Source organism: Neolamprologus brichardi, chromosome 23 (genome assembly GCF_056152115.1).
Source record: "Neolamprologus brichardi isolate AB-2024 chromosome 23, ASM5615211v1, whole genome shotgun sequence".
NCBI classification, from domain to species: domain Eukaryota; kingdom Metazoa; phylum Chordata; class Actinopteri; order Cichliformes; family Cichlidae; genus Neolamprologus; species Neolamprologus brichardi.
In genome coordinates, this window is record NC_142125.1 from 23,655,753 (window position 1) to 23,678,446 (window position 22,694).

The 22,694-nt window shown below is 42.4% G+C and overlaps 1 protein-coding gene across 2 annotated transcripts in view; it reads right to left on the bottom strand.

Annotated features, from left to right (window-relative positions):
- Positions 1-22,694, bottom strand: part of cyp27a2 (cytochrome P450 family 27 subfamily A member 2) — a 34,918-nt gene that overhangs the window by 3,822 nt on the left and 8,402 nt on the right. For both annotated transcript variants that reach the window (XM_087835706.1, XM_087835705.1), the window contains 2 exons: positions 5,944-6,110; positions 40-121 (listed from right to left, as the gene is read on the bottom strand). In XM_087835706.1, the coding sequence (XP_087691832.1) occupies positions 40-121; positions 5,944-6,110 (249 nt within the window). The remainder of the gene's footprint in view (positions 1-39; positions 122-5,943; positions 6,111-22,694) is intronic.

Consider the following 22,694-nt stretch of genomic DNA (forward strand, 5'->3'; position numbering starts at 1 on the left):
AAGACATACGAGTGTATGCGTGTAACCGTGTCTTCCTACCTTCTTCGGGAACCAGTAGTTATTCAGAATCACCTCGTTCTCCGAAACAAAGCGTCCGTTTCCAGGAACCACTGGATACAGGCTGGTTGAGGAAGAAAGAAACAAATCAGCCTCCAATAAGACATGAGAGATGTTTCCAGCTTTGTAATCGATCGCAGCTGACATGTTGGTTTTTGCATAAACTGCATCAGAAGACAGAGAAAATACGTGAGGCCAAAAAGTCAACCCTATGTCTGAAACAAGCCACTAAACCTCCTCAGAAATTCTTCTGATTGGCTGCCCCTCATGGTTGGGGGTTCTGCTTCTTCTTCTGCTCTTTATTGTTGAGTAGAGACAGTCTTAGAAACCATTAACTATTTCAGAATTCACAAAAACCTGGAAGAAACATTCAACTGAGGAAGTTCATTAGACCATCAAGGTGTATTCAGAGCAGTGACAGCATCCCTTTAAAAATGAATTCCCCCAGAACCAAACAATCAGCGTTTCTTATGTACAAGAGCTCTAAAAAAATGAGACTTGGCAGTTAAATTCTAACATATGTGGTAATTTAAGTGTACTCCACAGACCCTGGACAGACCCTCGGTACACTTCGCTCTGCTATGGAGCATCAGCAAAGTCTAATCAGACTCAAACTCTTTATTTCAGTAAATGAATTAATCAGGAAGTCACTTCCTTGAAATGATCTCTTCTTATTGCTTTCTTTTAACTGAAATAACCTTTTTTATAAAGCACCTTCTAAAGTGCTTTGACCGACAAAAAAAATATAAAATAAATTCAAACAGAAGGCAAGAGAGAAATAAGGAGGAACCAAATGCAAGGAGAGTGGAAAAAATACTTTGTAGACCAGTCTGAATGCATTTACCCTGACCTGAAAGTACAACTGTTTAGTGCTAGGGCCAAATTTATTAGTGTTCCAAGGACTTAAATATGAAGAACCCACATGAATAACAAATTACAAACAACTCTGACACCGACTGACGATCAGTTCAGGATGTACCCCAGCTCTCACCCTGTGACAACTTGAATAGGCTCCAACATGCCTGCAACCCTAAAATGGATACGTGTAAGAAGACAGATGGATAAATCATAAGCATCTCAGAGAACAGCAAGGACACAGGAGTCATATGATCTATTTTGTTTGTAACGGTTAGAAGTCTAGGAGCTGTAAATAGAAAGTGTGGAAGTGGAAAACTATTCTCATAATCACATGCAGTCCAGCATTACTGCTTCCACTGGGACCTGTTTCCACAGAAGAGGGGCCTGAAAGCTGAAGGCTCTGCCTCCCATTCTACTTGCTCTATAAACCACAAGTGAATATTAAAATATTAATAGTAACAACAACAATATTGATACCTTTTGGTTATTATTTAGAGTTTTTCTAAAGGCCATAAGTCACAAGATAATCAGAATTGCAAAAAAAAAAAAAAAATTAATGCATGCAATGAAAATTAAATACTTTCATTAAGGAAAAGCTCATTTCCGTCGGCTGTATCTGCAAGCTCATTCTTTCTGTCACAACCCAAAGCTTGTGACCATAGGTGAGAGTGAAAATGGAGATATACTCAGCTCTTTCTGCTGCACTCTATTATTGAATTTTCTACAGTCGTCAGACTTTTTTCTTCCTCTTACAACGTTGTCACTAGGGATGGGTATCGAAAACCGGTTCTTGTTGAGAACCGGTTCCCACTGTTTCAATTCCTTGGAATTGTTTGCCATTTTTGCAAACGATTCCCTTATCGATTCCAGTCGCCCCGAATGACGTCACCACGTTGCGGAGCGTCATTTACCTGACAGGAAACATGGCGGCTCAAACGCTAAAAAGTTTGGTTATACTTTACGAGAACGGATGACAACAAGGCAACTTGCAATACTTGCAAAGTAGATATTTCATTTAAGGGAGGAAACACTACGAATATGCAAAAGCATTTGCTCACAAAACACACGATAACCTTAAATGAATGTCGTGTTTTTAATTCCGCTCTGGACTCGTGAATCTCAACCCAGCAGCAGCGGTAACGTTTGCACGTCCTCTCCCGTTAATACGGCAGGTAAATAATCAACTAACAGTGCATATTATGTTAGCGCAATCTGCCTTATTACAAAACCTGCCATTACTGTGCATTTAGGTGACCATGATGAGAGAGACAGACAGTCTGGCTCAGATGCTGGCAGTTCTTGCTACAGTCTACTGGTAGTGTCTCCTTTCAGGCCAGGATAGACGAATGTCACCGAGCAGTGACTAAGTTTGTGGTCAAAGGTTTGCACCCATTTGCCACAGCAGATGGTAAGTGAATGTGTTTAATTGTAGGCAGGGACATTACTGGATATTCTTGTGTTATTGCTACAGAAGAATATTTATTTTATTATTTTACATTTACAGTTTTTTTCCTGGGGACCCTGTGACACCCCATTGAAGAGCCGTAGGCTGTGGATCTCTTAAGATCTCACTGTTGGGTTTGTAAGGCCATGTTACTCCTAAATTTCTATCTCGTTCAAAGAGAAGATATAAAACAAAGTTCTAAGCTATTCGACCTTAGTGTTCTCCTTTTTAAAAAAGAATCGATAAAGAATCGAATCGTTAAACAGAATCGAAAATGGAATCGGAATCGTGAAAATCTTATCAATACCCATCCCAAGTTGTCACTGCTTTCTCCATACATGGTACAATACGTGGAGGTACATGGTTCATTATATAGCCTTTTATTAGGTACCAGAATGTATGATCCTTTTACTCTTTTACTCACTTATAAAACTTTAAATAATATGGCACCTAGCTGTTTAATAGAACTTCTCCATTTGTATAAGCCCCAAAAAAGCACTAAGATCTTCTAACCAGAGGCTCTCAATGCAGCCCAGGTTTAGGCTTAAAACCAGAGGCGATCGTGCCTTTGCTATCGCAGCACCTAGAGTATGGAACAATCTCCCTATTACCATTCACACTTCCGAGTCTATTCAGTCTTTTAAATCTCGCTTAAAGACTCATCTTTTTACTTTGGCTTTGACTTAAGTTAGTTGACTATCATTTGGCTGGTTTCTGTGTTGTTTTGTGTTGCTGTTGGTAAATTATTTTCTTCGCTCCTAATTTGTGAAGCACTTTGATCGACATTGTTGTTTTTAAACATGCTATATAAATAAATTTTGATTGATTGATTGATAGATAGATAAATGCGGGCAGAGCAATCTGCAGATGATATGCAAATTGCATGGAGGTTGCACAATATGGAACGCCAGGACTGCCATAATGAATTAATTAAATACACCATTAAATAATTAATTAAATTTTAATTAATTAAAATGGGAAATAATTAAATAAATATTTACAACACATTTAATTAATTAGTTATTGCCACATTTAATTAATTATTTAATGGTGTATTTAATTAATTTATTATGGCAGTCCTGGCGTTCCATAGAACAAGGCTGTTGATTCTAAATGATTCTGACTTGATTGAGCACAGTTTTAAGAAGAAAATAGGCCAGTACACGTTTCATAAATCTGACGGTAATTTAGTGTAGGAACTAATTTTTCCCACAGGGTGAGAACAGACAAAGTAGAGACATTTGGCCAAAATGCACAAAACCTAACACAGCATATCAGCACAAAACACCTCATACGAGCTGTCAGCACGATTTTTTGACTCTGGCATTGTCACTGTCATGATTAATTTAAATTAATCAAATAGATTAGAAATAATGACACAGCTATGTGGCTTAAGAATTGCTTACTTAGTATTATTCTTCATTTTCTGACCCATGTTTGACCCTGAACTCACTGTTAGTTAGAAAGAACTTAATCCACTGATTGAGACTAAAGTTCAACTTGTAAAAGGAGGACAAAGTTAATCAGTGAAAACTCAAAAGCAAAGCTTCATTTTCCTGTTGTGTCATGATCAGAGTCTCCAGTAAATGTTTGAGGTCACAGTTTGACCAAATCGTGTTGGAAAGGCACCATCACTCCACCACAGATTACTATTATCGCCACAGAGGATGTCTGTGGGATTTCTCAGGAACTCGAGCACACATTTTCTTGTAATATGCTACCAGAGGTGGACTTGGTCCAAGTTAGAAGTGACTGGAGAAACTGGATCCGTCACCAGGGGTTCGTGGCAGAAGTCTTGCATGGCAGAACAGAATTAAATGTTTTGTGTCGTGGCTTTAGAGTTGGGAGTTCGCCTTGTAATCGGAAGGTTGCCGGTTCGAGCCCCGGCTTGGACAGTCTCGGTCGTTGTGTCCTTGGGCAAGACACTTCCCCCGTTGCCTACTGGTGGTGGTCAGAGGGCCCGGTGGCACCAGTGTCCGGCAGCCTCGCCTCTGTCAGTGCGCCCCAGGGTGGCTGTGGCTACAATGTAGCTTGCCATCACCAGTATGTTTAAATGGGTGGATAACTGGTTGTGTAAAGCGCTTTGGGGTCCTTAGGGACTAGAAAAGCGCTATACAAATACAGGCCATCTTTAGGTGTATTTTGCTCTTATTCTTACTGTGATGTGATTTGCTGACTGAGGGTTTTTGATAGGTGTCTGTCACAGAGACGACAGAGACGCGGGAACACAGCAAACGTCATCAGTAATCCTCGAGATTGTTACTTTTTTTTCCTTCATAAAAACACACCACTCTGAAATTTGGTCATCTAAGGTGTGTGGCAGTGTAAGAACAACACAGCAATTTTTGAGTTTCAAAGGTGATGACACACACTGAGCAAAGCGTTTTGTACACAAGCAGCCACTTGAATATTTGCAAATACCACACAGGTTTCCATTCTGCACCCACAGAAGCAGGAAACCGTCCAAAACAACATATTCAGCATGAGAACTTCCTGTGTGTGCTTCATTTAATCAGATTTTCAAAGAAAAAAAAAAAAAAACAGCATGCATATGTAGCTGAAGGTTTTCACAGACTTGAACTTTTACCTCTAAATATCCTGACGCTTATAACCTGTGGAACTGAGGCATGAGGCTGCAAAAGCACGATTTTATTAAGACTAAAACTTGATTTAACAACATGTTGCTTTTAATGCAGCTCTGACATGTCTAAGTAAGTGATCTTAAAACAGTTTGACATTGCTGGGTTGGGCCGTTCTCATAAAATACTCTATAAAAGTCCTGAGCCAACCCTCATTTCTCTATAATTTGCTTCCAAAGGGCTTTTAAAGTGCTGGAAAGCATCGGATTAACAACAGCTTTATTTTCAAGCATGTAAATAATCCCAAACACACTGCCAATGCAGTAAAACCATACCTGGATAGAAAAACAAACAGTGGAACACTATCAGTCATGGATTGGCCTCCCCAGAGCCCGGACCTCAACATTATTGAAGCAGTGTGGGATCATGTTGACAGAGAACAGAACAAAAGGCAGAAACATCCAAAGAAGAGCTTTGAATGTCCTTCAAGAAGCCTGGAGAACTATTCCTTCTATCATGTCCAAATTCAACTCTGCTGTCTAGCAGGTTTCAGAGCACTTTATTATTCTGTTGGCAACCTTCATGAAGTTGCCAGTTCAGTCTTCCAGCAGGATTTAGCACCTGTGTGTGAAAACCTACATGAGAAGCTTTGGCACTCACTGGAATTTCTCATCCGAGAAGTAAACGAGAGGCATCTAAAAAATCCCAGCTTTCACAAAATCTTGTTACTGCTCGTCTCAAACTCAAACTGTTCCCTGTCACGAATGACTTCACATCACTAACTTGTGTAGTTTGGATGAGTGGACAGCTAAGTTTTGAAAACATTCAGTGCAAAACACCAACTTGATGATTTCCAGCATGCAGATACAAAATACATCACATGTTTATAGATCATTTATGAATTACAGACTTGTTTTTAAAACCATCAGATCTTCGGTTAAAATGCTTACGGTTAAGAAAAACTTGACTCCTTTGAGAGACAGACGCAAATAGCTGTCAGCTCACCGTAATGTCTCCTTTATGACGGCCTTCAGGAAGGGCATCCTGCTCAGGTCGTCCATGGTTGGCTCCCGCTTGTCAGGGCAAACCGAATTCACCTCGCTGTAAAGTCGATCCTGAGCCCTGCTGTCTCTCGCTAAGTGATACAAAGCCCACGACAAGGTGTTGGACGTCTGGAGTCAGGTGGGAGAACAATGGAAGAGGTTGAGTAGATACGTAGGTAAAAATTAGAGGTAAAAACATCACAAAAAACTTAAAACGATTATTACCGTGCAAGGTATTGATGTACATCAATGCTTACAACACAAAAAACACTATAGTGTCTCTTTGTGATGTTTACTCAGCATTTGCAGGGATAATTTTTCTTTCCCATCCTGCTACAATAATTCCTTTTTAATCTGTGTGCACCTCCTTCACACTCCTGAGCTCAGCAGCTGGGTGGCACGAACTATCTGAACTGAACTAAAAAGAGAACTCCAGTCTAAACACACAGCATGAGGTTAGCTTCTAATACCCAAAAATGTAAACAGGGAGGCATTATAAGAAGCTACTGCACTATAAGACCTGAAATCTGTGAATGTTTGTGTAGGTCCTCAGTTCACAGTAGTCTTAAGGGCCTGAAATACACACAGGAGAAACCAAGAAACCAAAAAACCAAACCACATACCCACGGCACAACACAGGACGAGACTTGGCCATACATCTGCACTTACAGGAGAAAGGATATTCCAGTCTTCAGATCCCTTCTCGGGCGATTTAAACGCCACTCATGGCGGGATAGGGCAATTTTCACAGAGGATCCACACCTTGACCCCTGTGATGGTAACGTCCCATGTCATGGACCACACCTTGGCTCATGTGACCCAAAGTAACTCTCTTGACTTGAAGGCTCAACTCTCAGTACCACCTACATTAAGGGTTAAATTAGAATCCATAAGATTTTATTACCCTCTTAGGTGAGGGGTGAAACATTTGTGTTCTGAGAAAGGACACGCAGAGGCTTTTCTGCTATTGGCAGGTTTTCTTATCTCCTGATCTCTTTAGAAATGTTACTAAAACAATGAATCAGCTCACTATAAATGTAACACTCTAACATCCTTGTATTGAGACTCTCCCCTCTATGCACTGCTTTGCATTAGCTTCAGTTCAAGTTCAAGTTCAAGTTCAAATTTTATTCGCCACATGCAGTGGTAGGTTGCCCTGCAGTGGAATGAACCCGCCCCCCGACCTTACACACACAACACAGACATCACATGGGGATACAAGTCAGGAACGGTTGCAATACAGAAAAACCACTGAAATGGACACTACAATGGGAAAAAGTACAAGAGGAAAAAAAGAGACCTCTACTCATGCTGGGCTACAGGAGGACAGCATGAGAACAGGAAACAAAAAAACTCCTCTGCACAGAAAAGCACATAAATGTCCACAGTACAACATTATAGAGCACGTGACCAGCAACAGGGTTGGGTAGGGGATAAGGAGTAATCCCAGGCAACACAGCAGCCATCCTGCCACTGCGCCGACTCGCCAGCGCGGGCCCAGACCCACCTCGTGTTCCCAGGAGGTAACAAGCATCGAAGGCGTTGGAAAGGGAAGGGGAGATGAGTGAGTGCTTATCAGTGTAAGTGTGTGTGTGTGTGTGTCCATAGTTCAGCTGAGACAGTGTCCTTCGCCCTATCAGGCTAAGTAAACAGTCCTCCAGCCAATCCAGGTGGCCTTGCATGGGATGGGGAGAATAGTCATCACACAGTCGTTATCAGGGAGTGTTTGTCCGGCTTCAGCCTTGGGCCTGCAGCTGGCGCCGTGGTGGTGTCTGCACACGAGAATTTTCAAAGCTGATCTTTAACACTCTGATGCTGGTCTCTCGATCTCCCGTTGGAGAGCCGCGAGTGCAGATGTTCAATAAACATCTGCACTGTTACATTCAAATAATAATATCCTTTAAATATTTCTGGCTTGCCTTTGTTACATTCACATACATGCTGGGTCAGACTACATCTCTCTCCCTGATTCAGCAGCAATCACTGACATCAGAAGCAAAATAAGCAAGTTTCACACTCCAAGGCCGAGGCAAACGGCTCCGCTTCACTCATGACGTCAAATTCAACTCAGTATGACATAAGATTCAACACGACACTCCCCAATAATCATTGTCTGGCACATTCATACACCTTAAAGGCACGTCCTTGCAACACACACTCACACACCCCAATAAACAGGCTCCCTCCCTTATCATTCTTGTTACCATTGTTGACACAGGGCTCACAAAATTTCAAAATCCCTGGTAGCCCTTCGGGCAGGGACTCTTCAGTTTTTGGTAGCCCAAAATAAATTTAAGTAGCCCGAATAAAAAAGAAAGCAATTTTTTGATTGATGTTTTGTTTCCTGTTTTGTTTCCTTTACAATATTATACATTAAAGTATAATATTGTAAAGGAAACAAAACATCAATCAAAAAATTGTTGAAACACAAATTACAACATTGTATAAAAATTACAATCATCAACTCAAATACTTGGTTCTAATTGAACAGAAATTTCTATGAACTTGTAAGAACTGTGTAGAACATGAATCAGTCTGTGTCAGATCCTCAATCTGAAATTTCCACTGAAGTCACGAGTAAGAGGCAAGTGGAACCAAGATCGAGGCCATTTGCTTTTTGAAGTTTGCAAAGACTGCTACATTGTGCCAGTGGTAGTTCACTCTCTGCAACATAGTAGCTGTTCTAAACAGATTTTTCAGGTTTATTTTTAGTATGTTATTTGCAATTGGTGTTTGTTCTGGGAAAGATATTGCAGACTGAGCAATAATGCATTTCTTGCATTTCTCATGGGTTCTAATGGGGGCCTTTCTTAAAATGACTGGTCCCAGTAACAAAGGCGCTTGTCGACTCAGAAATCGAGGGAAAACCAACAACACACCCGGCAGAACATTATGTTATTTACACGGGTGCACATAAGTGGTCTGCATGTGCGCATTCGCCGTCAAAATAAAAGACGCGCACCAGATAAGAAGTTGCAACGCGCGTTTGCGTTCATATAAAAGGCTGTTTTTGTCCGCTAGAGTGGGACTTTCACGGCACATTCTGCACCACATCTCTGTGCGTTCATCATTTGTTTGAAGCCAGCTCACCTTCTGCAACCACTTTTCTAAGAATACGTGCTTCTTTTGTGGTTCGGACTCCTTCTGACATTTCTTTGGAGGTGGAGGAACACCAAAGTAATTGCTTAAAGGAGCTTTTTCGACATCTTTAAGAGTTCTAAACAAATGTCTCTCCTCCTCCAGAAAATCTTATGTACGCAAACACGTGTTGCAACTTCTTATCTTGTGCGCATTTTTTATTTTGACAGCGAATGTGCACCTGCGGACCACTTATGTGCAGCCCTGGTTATTTAGCTCGTCATGTTGCAGCCACAGAAATTCTTTTGTCCATGAAACCATAAAGCTGCACTTTCTTTTTGCCTTATAGTCTGATTTGTCATAACTTTTCCATTTTGTGGTAAGCTTTTCTTTGGCTGTCACTTCTTCACCCTGACCTGTCTTATTTGGCTCAGTAGAACTAAAATATATATCCTGCTGCTTTTACACACGCACTCACATAACGCTCAGCGATTCTCTGCGCGATCAACCTCTCACATGTTTAAGCTGCGGGAGATTTCACTTGTCATGTTTGCATAGTAAGCTAACGATTGATAAGATGTCAGAGGAATTGGTGCGCAAATTATCATCACTCACCAATCAGTGCTGTCGCTCTCTATACACAGTTCGCGCGATTGCAAAGTGAAAGCAAAAAACAAGAGCAAATTCAAACGCGATTTCAATATGTCACATATTGACAGTGGCTCACCGATGGCAATGACATAATTACCCAGCTACATTTCCGAAAGAATGCAAAAGCATTGACATATATTTTTCATTCCTACGATAGCCCGACGGGCAGGGCTGAGATAGATTTTGGTAGCCCGACTGGAAAAATCGCTAGCCCCGGGACGTCGGGCTAACGATTTTGCGAGCCCTGTGACACCATACTGAAGCCAACTCAAACTCAACTCAAAGGACTTTTTGGCCTCTATTGGTGCACTCCTGAATAAGTCTGAAGTTGGAATTGCCAAATTCCCAGTGAGCATTTGAATCAGCAGAGTCCACTCAACTCAGATTTCCCACTCACAAAGTTGGACCACCCAAGAAACTGCAGTCTAAAAAGTATTCATGTTTTGGGGGGCTCTTTAGCCTTTACTTCACTAGAACGGTGAAGATAAGAAAGAAGTGCAAACAGAGAAAGGTGTAACCCAGTGTTAAAAACGGTATTAAAGGTATAAATATTGATAAAAACAAAGTTAATTATAATAAATATAATAAATACTGATAAAGCATGTAAACATAAGTTTAATTAATATGTACATATGTTATATGTAATGATATATGATATATATATATAAATGATGTGGGGGCAGGACTTAGTCCTGTAGAGTGTGTTTGGTTAGATCCACTGAGCAACCAATCATTGGCCGGTCTGACCCTCCCCCAGTCTGTGCGCTGCTCAGACACCTGTGTGTGCCTTCGTGTGCCAGTCAGATACGCCAGAGACACAGACGGTGAAAGATCAGTTTACCCGTGCAGCGAAGAAGCTAGCTGGATAGTGAAAATCCTTTTTTCGGCGAGAATAATAAGGGTGATACTGTATTCCATAACTGTATTCCGTGAGCCAGCGTGAGCACTGTGAAGCCCCGTGCAGCATTTGTTGCTTCACATGGTAAGTCCCAGGCAGCACATGTGCGCTAGCATAGCATGCTACTCGCCGCTAGCTCCGATGCTAACTTCCGTTAGCCATTTTGCAATGAAAGTGCCTTTTCCGAGGCTAAAGCAATTAGCACTGAGTCTGCTGCACTTTATACGAGATGTTCTTTAAAGGTTTATGTCACATTACTGTGGTATTAATGTATAATGTATGGTTTTGTGCGAAGTTGTTATGTTAGCACATGTTCACTTTTCTCATGGTGCTAATTATAGTTCTGCACACTAAGTATTAGCAACGTGAAACTAAGTGCCTTCACCTGCACTTTACCTAGCTGAAACTTGATAAATCTCAAGCTAATGTGTATTTTTAATGCACTGCTGAGCTATTTTGTATTATTTTAAATGTGTGTTTCCTATGCACTTTTTCCCTTTTGAAATGAGAATAATTTGTTGTACAACATAGAATATTTTGAAAGAAATTTAGAAACACTACAAGCAACTAGTAGTAATAATAAGTTACAGGCATGATAGCTTAAATGTTGAACTGCTGTGTTCTGGCCTGGTCCCCAGGTCAGGTTTTTTCCCTTTGCTTATTTGGATTGGATTGGTTTTGAGGACCTGAGAAGAATCGAGGATCCCTTTTCCAGTACTGGATGGCGAGCCCAGCCCAAAGAGCCGGATGAACTGGTAGATTGTAACCCGACTGGTTACAAACACACTGAGTGACTAGTGAACATTGAAAGACTGAAATTGACTTTGAAAAAGACACAAAAGACAATATATCCTTGGGTCGACTATTTGTGGGGTTTATTTTATTTTGTTTTCAAGAAGCGCGCTCTACTTTTGTTAAATGTGCACAACTTTAATAATTGCTAATAAATGCAATTGTGTTTCCTACACCTACTGTGTACAAGTCCTCTGTTGTCATACACCCTTGGCTCCTACGAACCTAGAACCTGTCTGATCTGGTCCATATTTCCCTTCTGTCCTCGTACTGTGGTTAAAGGTAACTATACTGCCCGTACTACAGGCAAAGAAGGCAAGAAGTAACACTAACAGGTCTTACATGCCCATTACTAGTATTGCACCACCAGTGTTACATAAGTAAAAAAGTGGCGAGCCAGCCAGGAGCCTAGAGTGTTGTGTGACAACATTGGAATCCTGTTTGACTTTTGATCAGATACTGTGAAAATGGATTTTGTCGAGAAGTATGCCGTTAAAGTACCAAATGCCATTATTGTTAGCGGTGTTACAGATAGAGAGAAAGACAAAGAGGTATTTGAGTTTCTGGAGCAACATGGTACTATTCGTAGAGTACTCGCTGTCGATGATGACTCTTCCGCGTTCCACAAAAGTCATATTGTAGAGTTCGAGTCCGGTGCAGCCGTTGAAATATTAGCACCTAAGCTGCCTTACCTCTTACAGTCCACTGACAATCCAGATGTCAGTTACCGCATTCGAGCCTTAACTGACGTCTATACTAAGACCGTAGGGGGCAGTGTTACTGAGGCTTACATTAGCAACCTGAAGGGTTTAGCCAAGTTAAGTGGGAAGGATTTCGAAGAAGTGTTGCGGGAGGCCCTGTCCACAATAGGGAAGACCATTGAAGCTGCTGAGACAGCTGAGATAAACCTCGAAAATGATGCTGCTGATCAGACTTGCCCTGTGGTAGGATCCACACAACTTGGAGCCTCACCTTCAGTCTTAACTGAACTGCCTCACCCTCCTGAATCCATTCAGGGTGCATTCCAACGCCCCATGAGACCAAACTTGACACCTCAAATATTGAGCCCAACTGACCTCAACCCACCAGAGGTTCAGAAAGTAGTAGTCGAGCATGTTGTCAAGAGTGTTGAAAAGACATCACATGCTCACTCTACATTAAGACTCAGAGCTTTCTCTGGCAAGATGCCCAGACCTTACAGCGAAGCTGACTATGAAACATGGCGTTCTCATGTTGACTTGTTGATGGAAGATACTTCTTTGTTCGAGTTGGAAAAAACTCGTAAGATTCTTGAAAGTCTCCTTGCTCCCGCTTCTGATGTCATCCGCCCTCTTGGGCCAGAAGCCACTCCTGCAGACTATCTTAAACTTCTGGATTCAGCTTTTGGCACCGTCGAAGATGGTGAGGAACTGTTTGTACGCTTCATGAACACCTTCCAAGATCACGGTGAAAAGCCCTCTGCTTATCTGCTTCGTTTGCAGGTGGCAGTCAGTCACACCGTGCGCAGAGGTGGGCTTGAACCACATGAAGTAAATAAGCATCTTCTTAAACAGTTTTACAGAGGCTGCTGGGATGATAACTTGCTAACGGAGTTGCAATTGGAGCTAAAGCATAAGGAGCCACCCACTTATGCGGAGCTATTGCTTCTCCTGCGTACTGCAGAAAACCGACAGGAAGTTAAAAATATGCGAATGAAGAAACACTTTAGCGCCACAAAACCAAAAGCAGTGTCTCATGAACAGACGGTCACTGAAACAAATGCAGATGTTCGTCAAGCAGAGTCAGATAGTCTAGAAGAGCTGAAGAAACAAGTTGCCGATCTAAAAAGCCAATTAGCTGCCGTTGTGAAGCCAAAGAAACAAGCAACACTGAAGATAGTTCGAACAAGGAAACCTGAAAATAAAAAACCTGACCATGCCAAACCTGAAAACTCACCTCCACCCAGCCGCCCCAGTACTAGGCCCAAGCCCTGGTATTGCTTCCGCTGTGGGGAAGATGGACATATAGTAGCCACTTGTGAGTCAGAGCCCAATCCTGCCCTTGTAGTTGCAAAACGAAAGGAATTAAGAGTGAGAAGGCAGATATGGGACAGGCAGAATGACCAGCTCTCTTTAAACTAAATTCTGCCTCCGTTGCGGGACAAATGGAGGCTGATGCTTTGTTAACCCGTCCCACCCAGGTTAAACAAAAAGCTTCACCTAAAAAGCGTGCCAGCCTAAAGTCGCACACAAGAACAGATTCCTTCGACTTTCCTAAAGGTCTAATTGGTACAAAGAGTACTGCACAAGTGAAAGTTAATGGTCACACAGTGAGTTGTTTGCTAGATACTGGTTCCCAGGTGACTACAGTCCCCGAGTCCTACTATCGTCAGCATTTGTCCTCTCATGAGATTAAGCCATTGTTTGAACTTTTAGAAGTTGAGGGTGCCAACGGTCAGTCTGTGCCTTACTTAGGCTACATTGAACTACATGTCACTTTCCCAAAAGACTTCCTTGGCATTGAAGCTGAAGTGCCGACACTTGCCTTAGTTGTCCCCGATGTGCGCACAGCTTCTCAGTCCTTAGTGCTAATTGGGACAAACACATTAGATGTACTTTATGAGCTGTACTCTGACACATGCCATGAACTGCAGCTGAACCTGCCATATGGTTATAGGGCAGTTCTAAAAGTTCTTGAGTCACGACACAAACAGTCCAAAGACAGTAGTCTTGGTTTAGTGACGATGCACAACAAAGAGCCACAGTTGATTCCAGCAGGCCAAACTGTTGTTCTAGATGGTGCTGTAGCTGTGTCAGCCGGTAACAGTGAAAAGTCTGTCTTGTTAGAGTATCCACGAATGTCAGCCTTACCTGGTGATATCCTTGTGAAACCTTGTCTCGTAGACCTACCTGAACGAGCACCTTACCTTGTTCCAGTTATACTTACCAATGAATCCGAACATGATGTGACAATCCCTCTAAATTGTGTCATCGGAGAAGTCAGTGCATATCAAAGAGTTCTATCTCACGAACACTCAGTGAGAACTCCAAGATCCCGAACTGAGCAGAAGTCAAATGTAACATATAACTTTGACTCTTCCCCTATTAGCGCTGAATGGAAGGAGCGCATAACCGAAAAGCTAAGCCAAATGCCCGAAGTGTTTGCACAGAATGATCTCGACTTTGGAAAGACGGATCAAGTGAAACACACAATCAGATTGTCAGATGAAACACCGTTCAAGCATAGAGCGCGTCCCATACATCCAAACGACTTGGAAGCAGTCCGTAAGCACCTCAAAGAACTGCAAGAAGCTGGCGTGATCAGGGAATCTACCTCGCCTTTTTCTTCACCCATTGTAGTCGTGCGGAAGAAAAATGGTGAAGTCCGCCTCTGTATCGACTACAGAAAGCTTAATGCGCAGACTATAAAAGATGCTTACGCTCTCCCCAATTTGGAGGAAACGTTTTCCACCTTGATCGGGTCGCAATGGTTCTCTGTCCTGGATTTAAAATCTGGGTACTACCAAATTGAGATGGAGGCGCTGGACAAACCAAAGACGGCGTTCGTATGTCCCATCGGCTTTTGGGAATTTAATAGAATGCCCCAAGGCATTACAAACGCCCCCAGCACATTCCAGCGGCTCATGGAGAAATGTATGGGTGACATGAACCTGCGTGAGGTGATCGTGTTTCTTGATGACATCATTGTATTCTCCAAGACACTTGAAGAACATGAGGCTCGCTTAATGAAAGTTCTTGATCGCCTGAAAGAATATGGGCTCAAACTCTCACCCGAAAAATGCAAGTTTTTCCAAACTTCTGTCAGATATCTTGGGCATATTGTGTCCAGCAAGGGAGTGGAGACTGACCCTGAAAAGGTGGAAGCCTTAAGTACCTGGCCTGTGCCCCGTGATCTTAAACAGCTCCGCTCATTCTTAGGCTTTTCAGGGTACTACAGGCGGTTCATTAAGAACTATTCGAGTATTGTTAAGCCCCTCACTGACTTAACATCAGGCTACCCTCCTTTGCGCAAAAGCACAAAGCCTAAAGCTAAGTCTGTCCAGTACCATGACCCTAAGACACCTTTCGGCGAGCGATGGGCTCCCTCTTGTGATCTTGCTTTCAAAACCATCATTGAAAAGCTCAGTACTGCGCCTGTATTGGGTTTTGCTGACCCTAAACTGCCATATACGCTCCATACGGACGCCAGCACTACAGGGCTTGGCGCCGCGCTCTATCAAGAGCAGAATGGCCAGACCAGGGTGATAGCTTATGCAAGCCGTGGGTTGTCCAGGAGTGAATCTCGTTATCCTGCCCATAAGTTAGAGTTTTTAGCCTTGAAGTGGGCAGTGACGGAAAAGTTTGCAGATTACTTATATGGAAATCAGTTTACTGTCGTAACAGACAATAACCCTCTGACGTACATATTAACTACTGCTAAGATGGATGCCATGAGTTACAGATGGCTAGCTGCCCTGTCAACGTTTAGCTTTAAGCTCCAGTACAGAGCAGGCAAGCTTAACTCTGATGCAGATGGCCTTTCTAGACGGCCACATGGCGAGTTGCTTAACGACGCAGTGTCCCAAAAAGAGCTCGACCGCATACAGCAGTTCACACAGACTCACCTGTCCCTACCTGACAGCAGTTTAAGTCCTGAAGTTGTGTCTGCTATTTGTGAGAAACACCTTGTATGCAGCTCTCAAAATGACACCATCCCTTTGGTTCACTCGCTAGCCATTTCTGCAGCTGCCATTCCAGGTGACTTTGTCAATGAAAATGACTGTGGTGGTCTTCCTGTTATACCCCATATGTCCCCTGAACAGATCACAAACGAACAAAGAACAGACCCTTGTCTGAGGGAAGTCATTGCACAAATTGAAACTGGAGAAAAGGTCCCACCAACTGTGCGAGCTGAACTTCCTGACATCAACCTTCTACTCCGAGAGTTCAATCGATTGGAGATGCACAATAACATCCTGTACCGAACTCGCCAAGATGGAGGAGATGTTACTTACCAGCTTGTCTTACCTGAACAGCTCCGTGACCCAGTCTTCCAAAGCCTCCACTGTGACATGGGCCACTTAGGCACTGAACGTACCTTAGATCTTGCCCGAACAAGGTTCTATTGGCCTCGCATGGCAGCATATATAGAACATAAGATCAAAACATGCAACCGCTGTGTAAGACGTAAAACTCCTCCAGAAAAAGCAGCTCCACTTGTGAATATCAAATCCACCAGACCCCTCGAATTAGTCTGCATGGACTTCCTGTCCATTGAGCCTGATCGAAGTAATGTAAAGGATGTGCTTGTATTAACCGATCATTTCACGAAATATTCATTAGCCATCCCTACCAGTAATCAGAAAGCTCAGACCGTTGCAAAAGCCCTTTGGGACAACTTCATAGTCCACTACGGGATACCCGAACGATTGCATAGCGATCAAGGTCCTGACTTCGAGTCCCACATTATCCAAGAGCTTTGCAAGATCATGGGCATTCGCAAAATCCGGACAACACCCTATCACCCCAGAGGGAACCCGGTAGAACGTTTCAATAGAACGTTACTAAGTATGCTAGGTACTCTTGAGGAAAAGGACAAAACTCAGTGGCATAACTATGTCAAACCACTCGTTCATGCGTACAATTGTACGAAAAACGATACAACTGGTTTTGCCCCATATGAGTTAATGTTTGGCCGTCAGCCAAGATTGCCAGTCGATCTAGCATTTGGGCTGCCCTTTAACAACAAAAGTTTCAAGTCGCATTCTCAGTACATAACAAAACTAAAGGCAACTCTACAAGAGACCTACAAACTAGCAACAGACCATGCTAACAAAATGGCAGAAAGAAACAAAACAAGATTTGATATGCGAGTGAAACCCTCAAAACTAGAGCCAGGTGACAGAGTTTTGGTGCGTGCAGTCCGTCTCAGAGGCAAGCACAAGCTAGCCGACAAGTGGGAGACTGATATTCACGTTGTGGTGAACCAAGCAGGTGACTTGCCCGTCTACAGTATAAAACCCTTAACAAAAGAGGGCCCAGTCCGCACAGTCCACCGCGATCTCTTGCTCCCTTGTGGTTTTCTTGCCCCTGTTGAGGAGAAACCTGTCCAACCAACTCATGTACGCAAACCAAAAACAAGGCAATCACCTAAACAACATGAGGAATGTGATCATTCAGAACTGGAAGATGAGGATGTCTGTTGGTTCAGAGAGGAACCTCTTCAAGAGCCCATAAAGGTCACTCGAGTCTATGAGATTCCCCAGCCAAAGACACACCCTGATGATCACGATCATGCTGAAATTCATTTGCCCGGCGGAGACAACTTACATGAACATGACAACTTGCTTGAAGCTGACAATTTAACCGGATGTGACAACTTGCTTGGAGCTGACAATTTAACCGGATGTGACAACTTACCTGAATGTGGAAATCCACTTGGATGTGGAAGCCTAGAGGAGAGTGAAACCATGGTGGAACACTCAAACACTGACAATGAAAACGAGAGTGATGCTAACTTACCCGATGGACCTACCTGTGATGGGCCAGTGGAAGAAGACAACTCAAATGATAATCAAGCGAACTCAAGTCAGTCAGATACTGAGAGTGAAGCCACAGCGACTGTAAGGCGCTCAGAGAGAACAAGAACCCAACCAGAACGACTGCAATATAGTCAGTTGGGAAATCCTCTTATTTCCATTGCCCAGTCCCTGTTCCAAGGTCTAAGCCTGGCTTTTACCAGTGCCTTGACAGAACAAGATTCTGTGGTCATCCCCATGAATGCTGGTTCTCCGGTCATTACCGTTTAGCTATTCCATGCAAAGGGACTTGCATCATTCTAAGGGGGGATAGTGTAACCCAGTGTTAAAAACGGTATTAAAGGTATAAATATTGATAAAAACAAAGTTAATTATAATAAATATAATAAATACTGATAAAGCATGTAAACATAAGTTTAATTAATATGTACATATGTTATATGTAATGATATATGATATATATATATAAATGATGTGGGGGCAGGACTTAGTCCTGTAGAGTGTGTTTGGTTAGATCCACTGAGCAACCAATCATTGGCCGGTCTGACCCTCCCCCAGTCTGTGCGCTGCTCAGACACCTGTGTGTGCCTTCGTGTGCCAGTCAGATACGCCAGAGACACAGACGGTGAAAGATCAGTTTACCCGTGCAGCGAAGAAGCTAGCTGGATAGTGAAAATCCTTTTTTCGGCGAGAATAATAAGGGTGATACTGTATTCCATAACTGTATTCCGTGAGCCAGCGTGAGCACTGTGAAGCCCCGTGCAGCATTTGTTGCTTCACATGGTAAGTCCCAGGCAGCACATGTGCGCTAGCATAGCATGCTACTCGCCGCTAGCTCCGATGCTAACTTCCGTTAGCCATTTTGCAATGAAAGTGCCTTTTCCGAGGCTAAAGCAATTAGCACTGAGTCTGCTGCACTTTATACGAGATGTTCTTTAAAGGTTTATGTCACATTACTGTGGTATTAATGTATAATGTATGGTTTTGTGCGAAGTTGTTATGTTAGCACATGTTCACTTTTCTCATGGTGCTAATTATAGTTCTGCACACTAAGTATTAGCAACGTGAAACTAAGTGCCTTCACCTGCACTTTACCTAGCTGAAACTTGATAAATCTCAAGCTAATGTGTATTTTTAATGCACTGCTGAGCTATTTTGTATTATTTTAAATGTGTGTTTCCTATGCACTTTTTCCCTTTTGAAATGAGAATAATTTGTTGTACAACATAGAATATTTTGAAAGAAATTTAGAAACACTACAAGCAACTAGTAGTAATAATAAGTTACAGGCATGATAGCTTAAATGTTGAACTGCTGTGTTCTGGCCTGGTCCCCAGGTCAGGTTTTTTCCCTTTGCTTATTTGGATTGGATTGGTTTTGAGGACCTGAGAAGAATCGAGGATCCCTTTTCCAGTACTGGATGGCGAGCCCAGCCCAAAGAGCCGGATGAACTGGTAGATTGTAACCCGACTGGTTACAAACACACTGAGTGACTAGTGAACATTGAAAGACTGAAATTGACTTTGAAAAAGACACAAAAGACAATATATCCTTGGGTCGACTATTTGTGGGGTTTATTTTATTTTGTTTTCAAGAAGCGCGCTCTACTTTTGTTAAATGTGCACAACTTTAATAATTGCTAATAAATGCAATTGTGTTTCCTACACCTACTGTGTACAAGTCCTCTGTTGTCATACACCCTTGGCTCCTACGAACCTAGAACCTGTCTGATCTGGTCCATATTTCCCTTCTGTCCTCGTACTGTGGTTAAAGGTAACTATACTGCCCGTACTACAGGCAAAGAAGGCAAGAAGTAACACTAACAGGTCTTACATGCCCATTACTAGTATTGCACCACCAGTGTTACAAAGGCACACAGTAAAAACCAGAAAAACAATTATTTCTAGTCTTCTGGAATTTTCTTTCCCATCTGTGAGCACACACAATCAACAATGTTTCAGGAACAGACACATCTTATCTTAAAACCCAAAGTCACTATCTCCTCACCACATTTTCATCTCGTTCACCATCCCTTTTATCTTAAAAAGAAGATGGCTTGATTGAAAGCTATCTTCTTTACTTGATTTATAAATAAAAAAGACTATTTTAAAGGATGAATCATGAAATTTTCTGTATGTGAAAAGGAAACTTCTTAAAATAATGGACCCTATCTTCCTTCCTTTTAAGTTAACCTTAAGATCAGCCTGTTACTTTTCCTCTATCACGAGCACAGCGTACAAATACTGATTAAACATTGTGAACTTTATCTTTGCCCACCTTGGATAACCAAGATGTCCAGATTACGCAAACTTCCAACTTGCAGCTTGTGGCAAAGGATGGGGACAAGCCTGAACCTCACCAGGGAATGCCGCCAAACAGGCTCTGTGACAGCTTGCTATACGTACTGTACCAGATGTGATCCCTACTGGGCTTATGTTTGTTTTGAATACCAGAGGTTTTGATTCCCTCAGGCAAAACTGAAACAATTTTGCTGTAAGTAATGTGTGTTCGCTTCTCACATAAAAACATTGCTGGGTAAAACAAAAACAAATCACTGCTGCTGGTTTTCTCACCATTAAATCTAACTGACTGATTGCAGTCAGTCCAGGCCGCCGGTTTCTGTCGACCTGTGTCAAGAGGACACAGAGATGGAAATCTAGTGTTATTTCTATTGTGAATCAAAGCTTACATGGTTGTGGTGGAGGTGGAGGTTGAGTGAGAGGCTGAAAAGCTTGAGTCAGACTGAAGTCAAGACAAACAAGTCCACACCTTGAATTTTGTGTGCTAAATGAGCTATGGCAGTCTTTTAGGTTCTCTACGTGAGCAACACAGAGGTTATCTGTAACTTCTTTGTTGTTCGTTGCACGTAAGATGCCAACATGTTTGGAAAAGGTTTGGTTATTTTGCAATGTAACGTAATATGGATGAATAACCACTTTCCTCACTCATACGTCCCAAATATCAGAATCTAACAAATCCTGTGGGAGAGGTGGAGATGACTGTCAACTGCCTGGAGACGGTTTAACAATGAGTCCACACAGGAAAATAAAATAAAGGTTCAGCTAGCAGATTCAGTGTCAAATAAGGCACAGATAATTGTGTTGCTGAGGTTTGTAGGTCACATGTCGCAGACCCTGTTTCTTAAAGAGTTTGCACACTGGCAACAAGTAACATGATCTTTTAAAAAAGGAGACTCAGAGGGGCCGAGTCATTTTAGAAGTAAAGGTAGGAAGAGGATTATCACTCTAAAAAACCTTTCACAGCATAAGAGTGTTAAAAAAGGATAGAATTTATCATCTAAGTCCATAATCTTATTAAAAAATGAATAAAATCCAGACACATTTGTTTATTAATAATAATAATAACTTAAGGTTTGTACTGGACAAGATGAGCTTTGAATATCTTTGCCATCATTGCCTGTCAAGGAGTAAAATTCCAGTCTTCTAGAATACAGCCTTGGGGGGGTCACAATTAGGAGATCTATTTCATTACTTCTGAGCTTGAGTAAATTAGATAACATCCTTGTTTTAATTTCAGACAGCTGACAAGTGACTATGGAGTGTGATAGGTTTGGTACTGATAAAGTTTAGGGTCATGAGCATAGGAACAGAAACAGAGACCACGGAGACAAATGATCTAGCCAAGGGGGATCATGTAAATGAAGAGAAATGGTCCAAGCACAGAACCTTGAGGCACAGCTTGGTTAACCAGGGCAGCGGCAGAGCGAAGGCCTTCCATTGTGTTTGGTTGGACACAATGGAAGCCAGGAGAGTGCTGTACTAGTGGGTCCGAGATAGTCAGACAGATGTGAAAGAAGGAAAGGAGGAAAAAACATGCCAACGGTAGATAAGGCCATACGGTTGAGGATGCTAATGTGGCTAGGGTCAGCAGCAATGAGAAGGCTGTTACTTGTTTTGATGAGAACAGTTTAAGTGCTGTGGTATATGCTCTGAAGCCAGACTGGAAGGCTTCATAGAGCTCTTGGTTGGGCATGTTGATAGAGTTGGCTGGGCTCTGTTCTTTTGAAGAGTTGGGTCAGTAGTGGTTAATGCTGTTTTGCTCCAGATCTAGCTTCTTGAGGACAGTAGTCACTTATGTAGTTTTGAAAACTGAGGGAACCACTTCAGACACCAGGGAAGTGTTACGGCCCCTGGCCTCGGAAGAAGTGAGCCAGCTTCCTACAAGCAAATTCAAGCGTGCCAGCACCAGCAGACGATTGGCTGGTTGGGAACCTGTGCCAGCCTTCCTGCATGTAAATTCGGATGTGACAATCCACACAGACAATTGGCTGCACGAGGACCAGTGGTTTGCACTTCCAGGAGAAGGGACCAATCAGCGACTGATTGTACTCACCTGTCTTCTACAAAAGGCTGATGAACATTTATTCACGGGTTGCTGCTTTGAACTGAATGTGCAGTTTGCCCCGTATGCTTCTGTCTGTGAGCCTTGCTTGTGAAACTCTGTTTAATGTGTGGAATTTATGTGGATAGTATTTAGTCGTCTTACTGCCCGTGAAGCTAGCTTTAATTTCTACTCGTACACGAGCAAGTTATTTTTGTATTGGTTATTTTCCTAGTGGTTTGGTATTGGTTTTTAGTTCTGAGATTTTTTCTGTAAATAAAACTTTGCCTTAAATGATCTCCCTTGTGAGGGTCTCGTTTGTGTTACCTCCCCTGTCCCCTACCAGAGCCGGGTCGTAACAGGAAGAGATGATATCATCTATATGTGGCCACAGACATGGCTTGACCAATGGTGTCTGCATGGGGTCCAGAGTGCA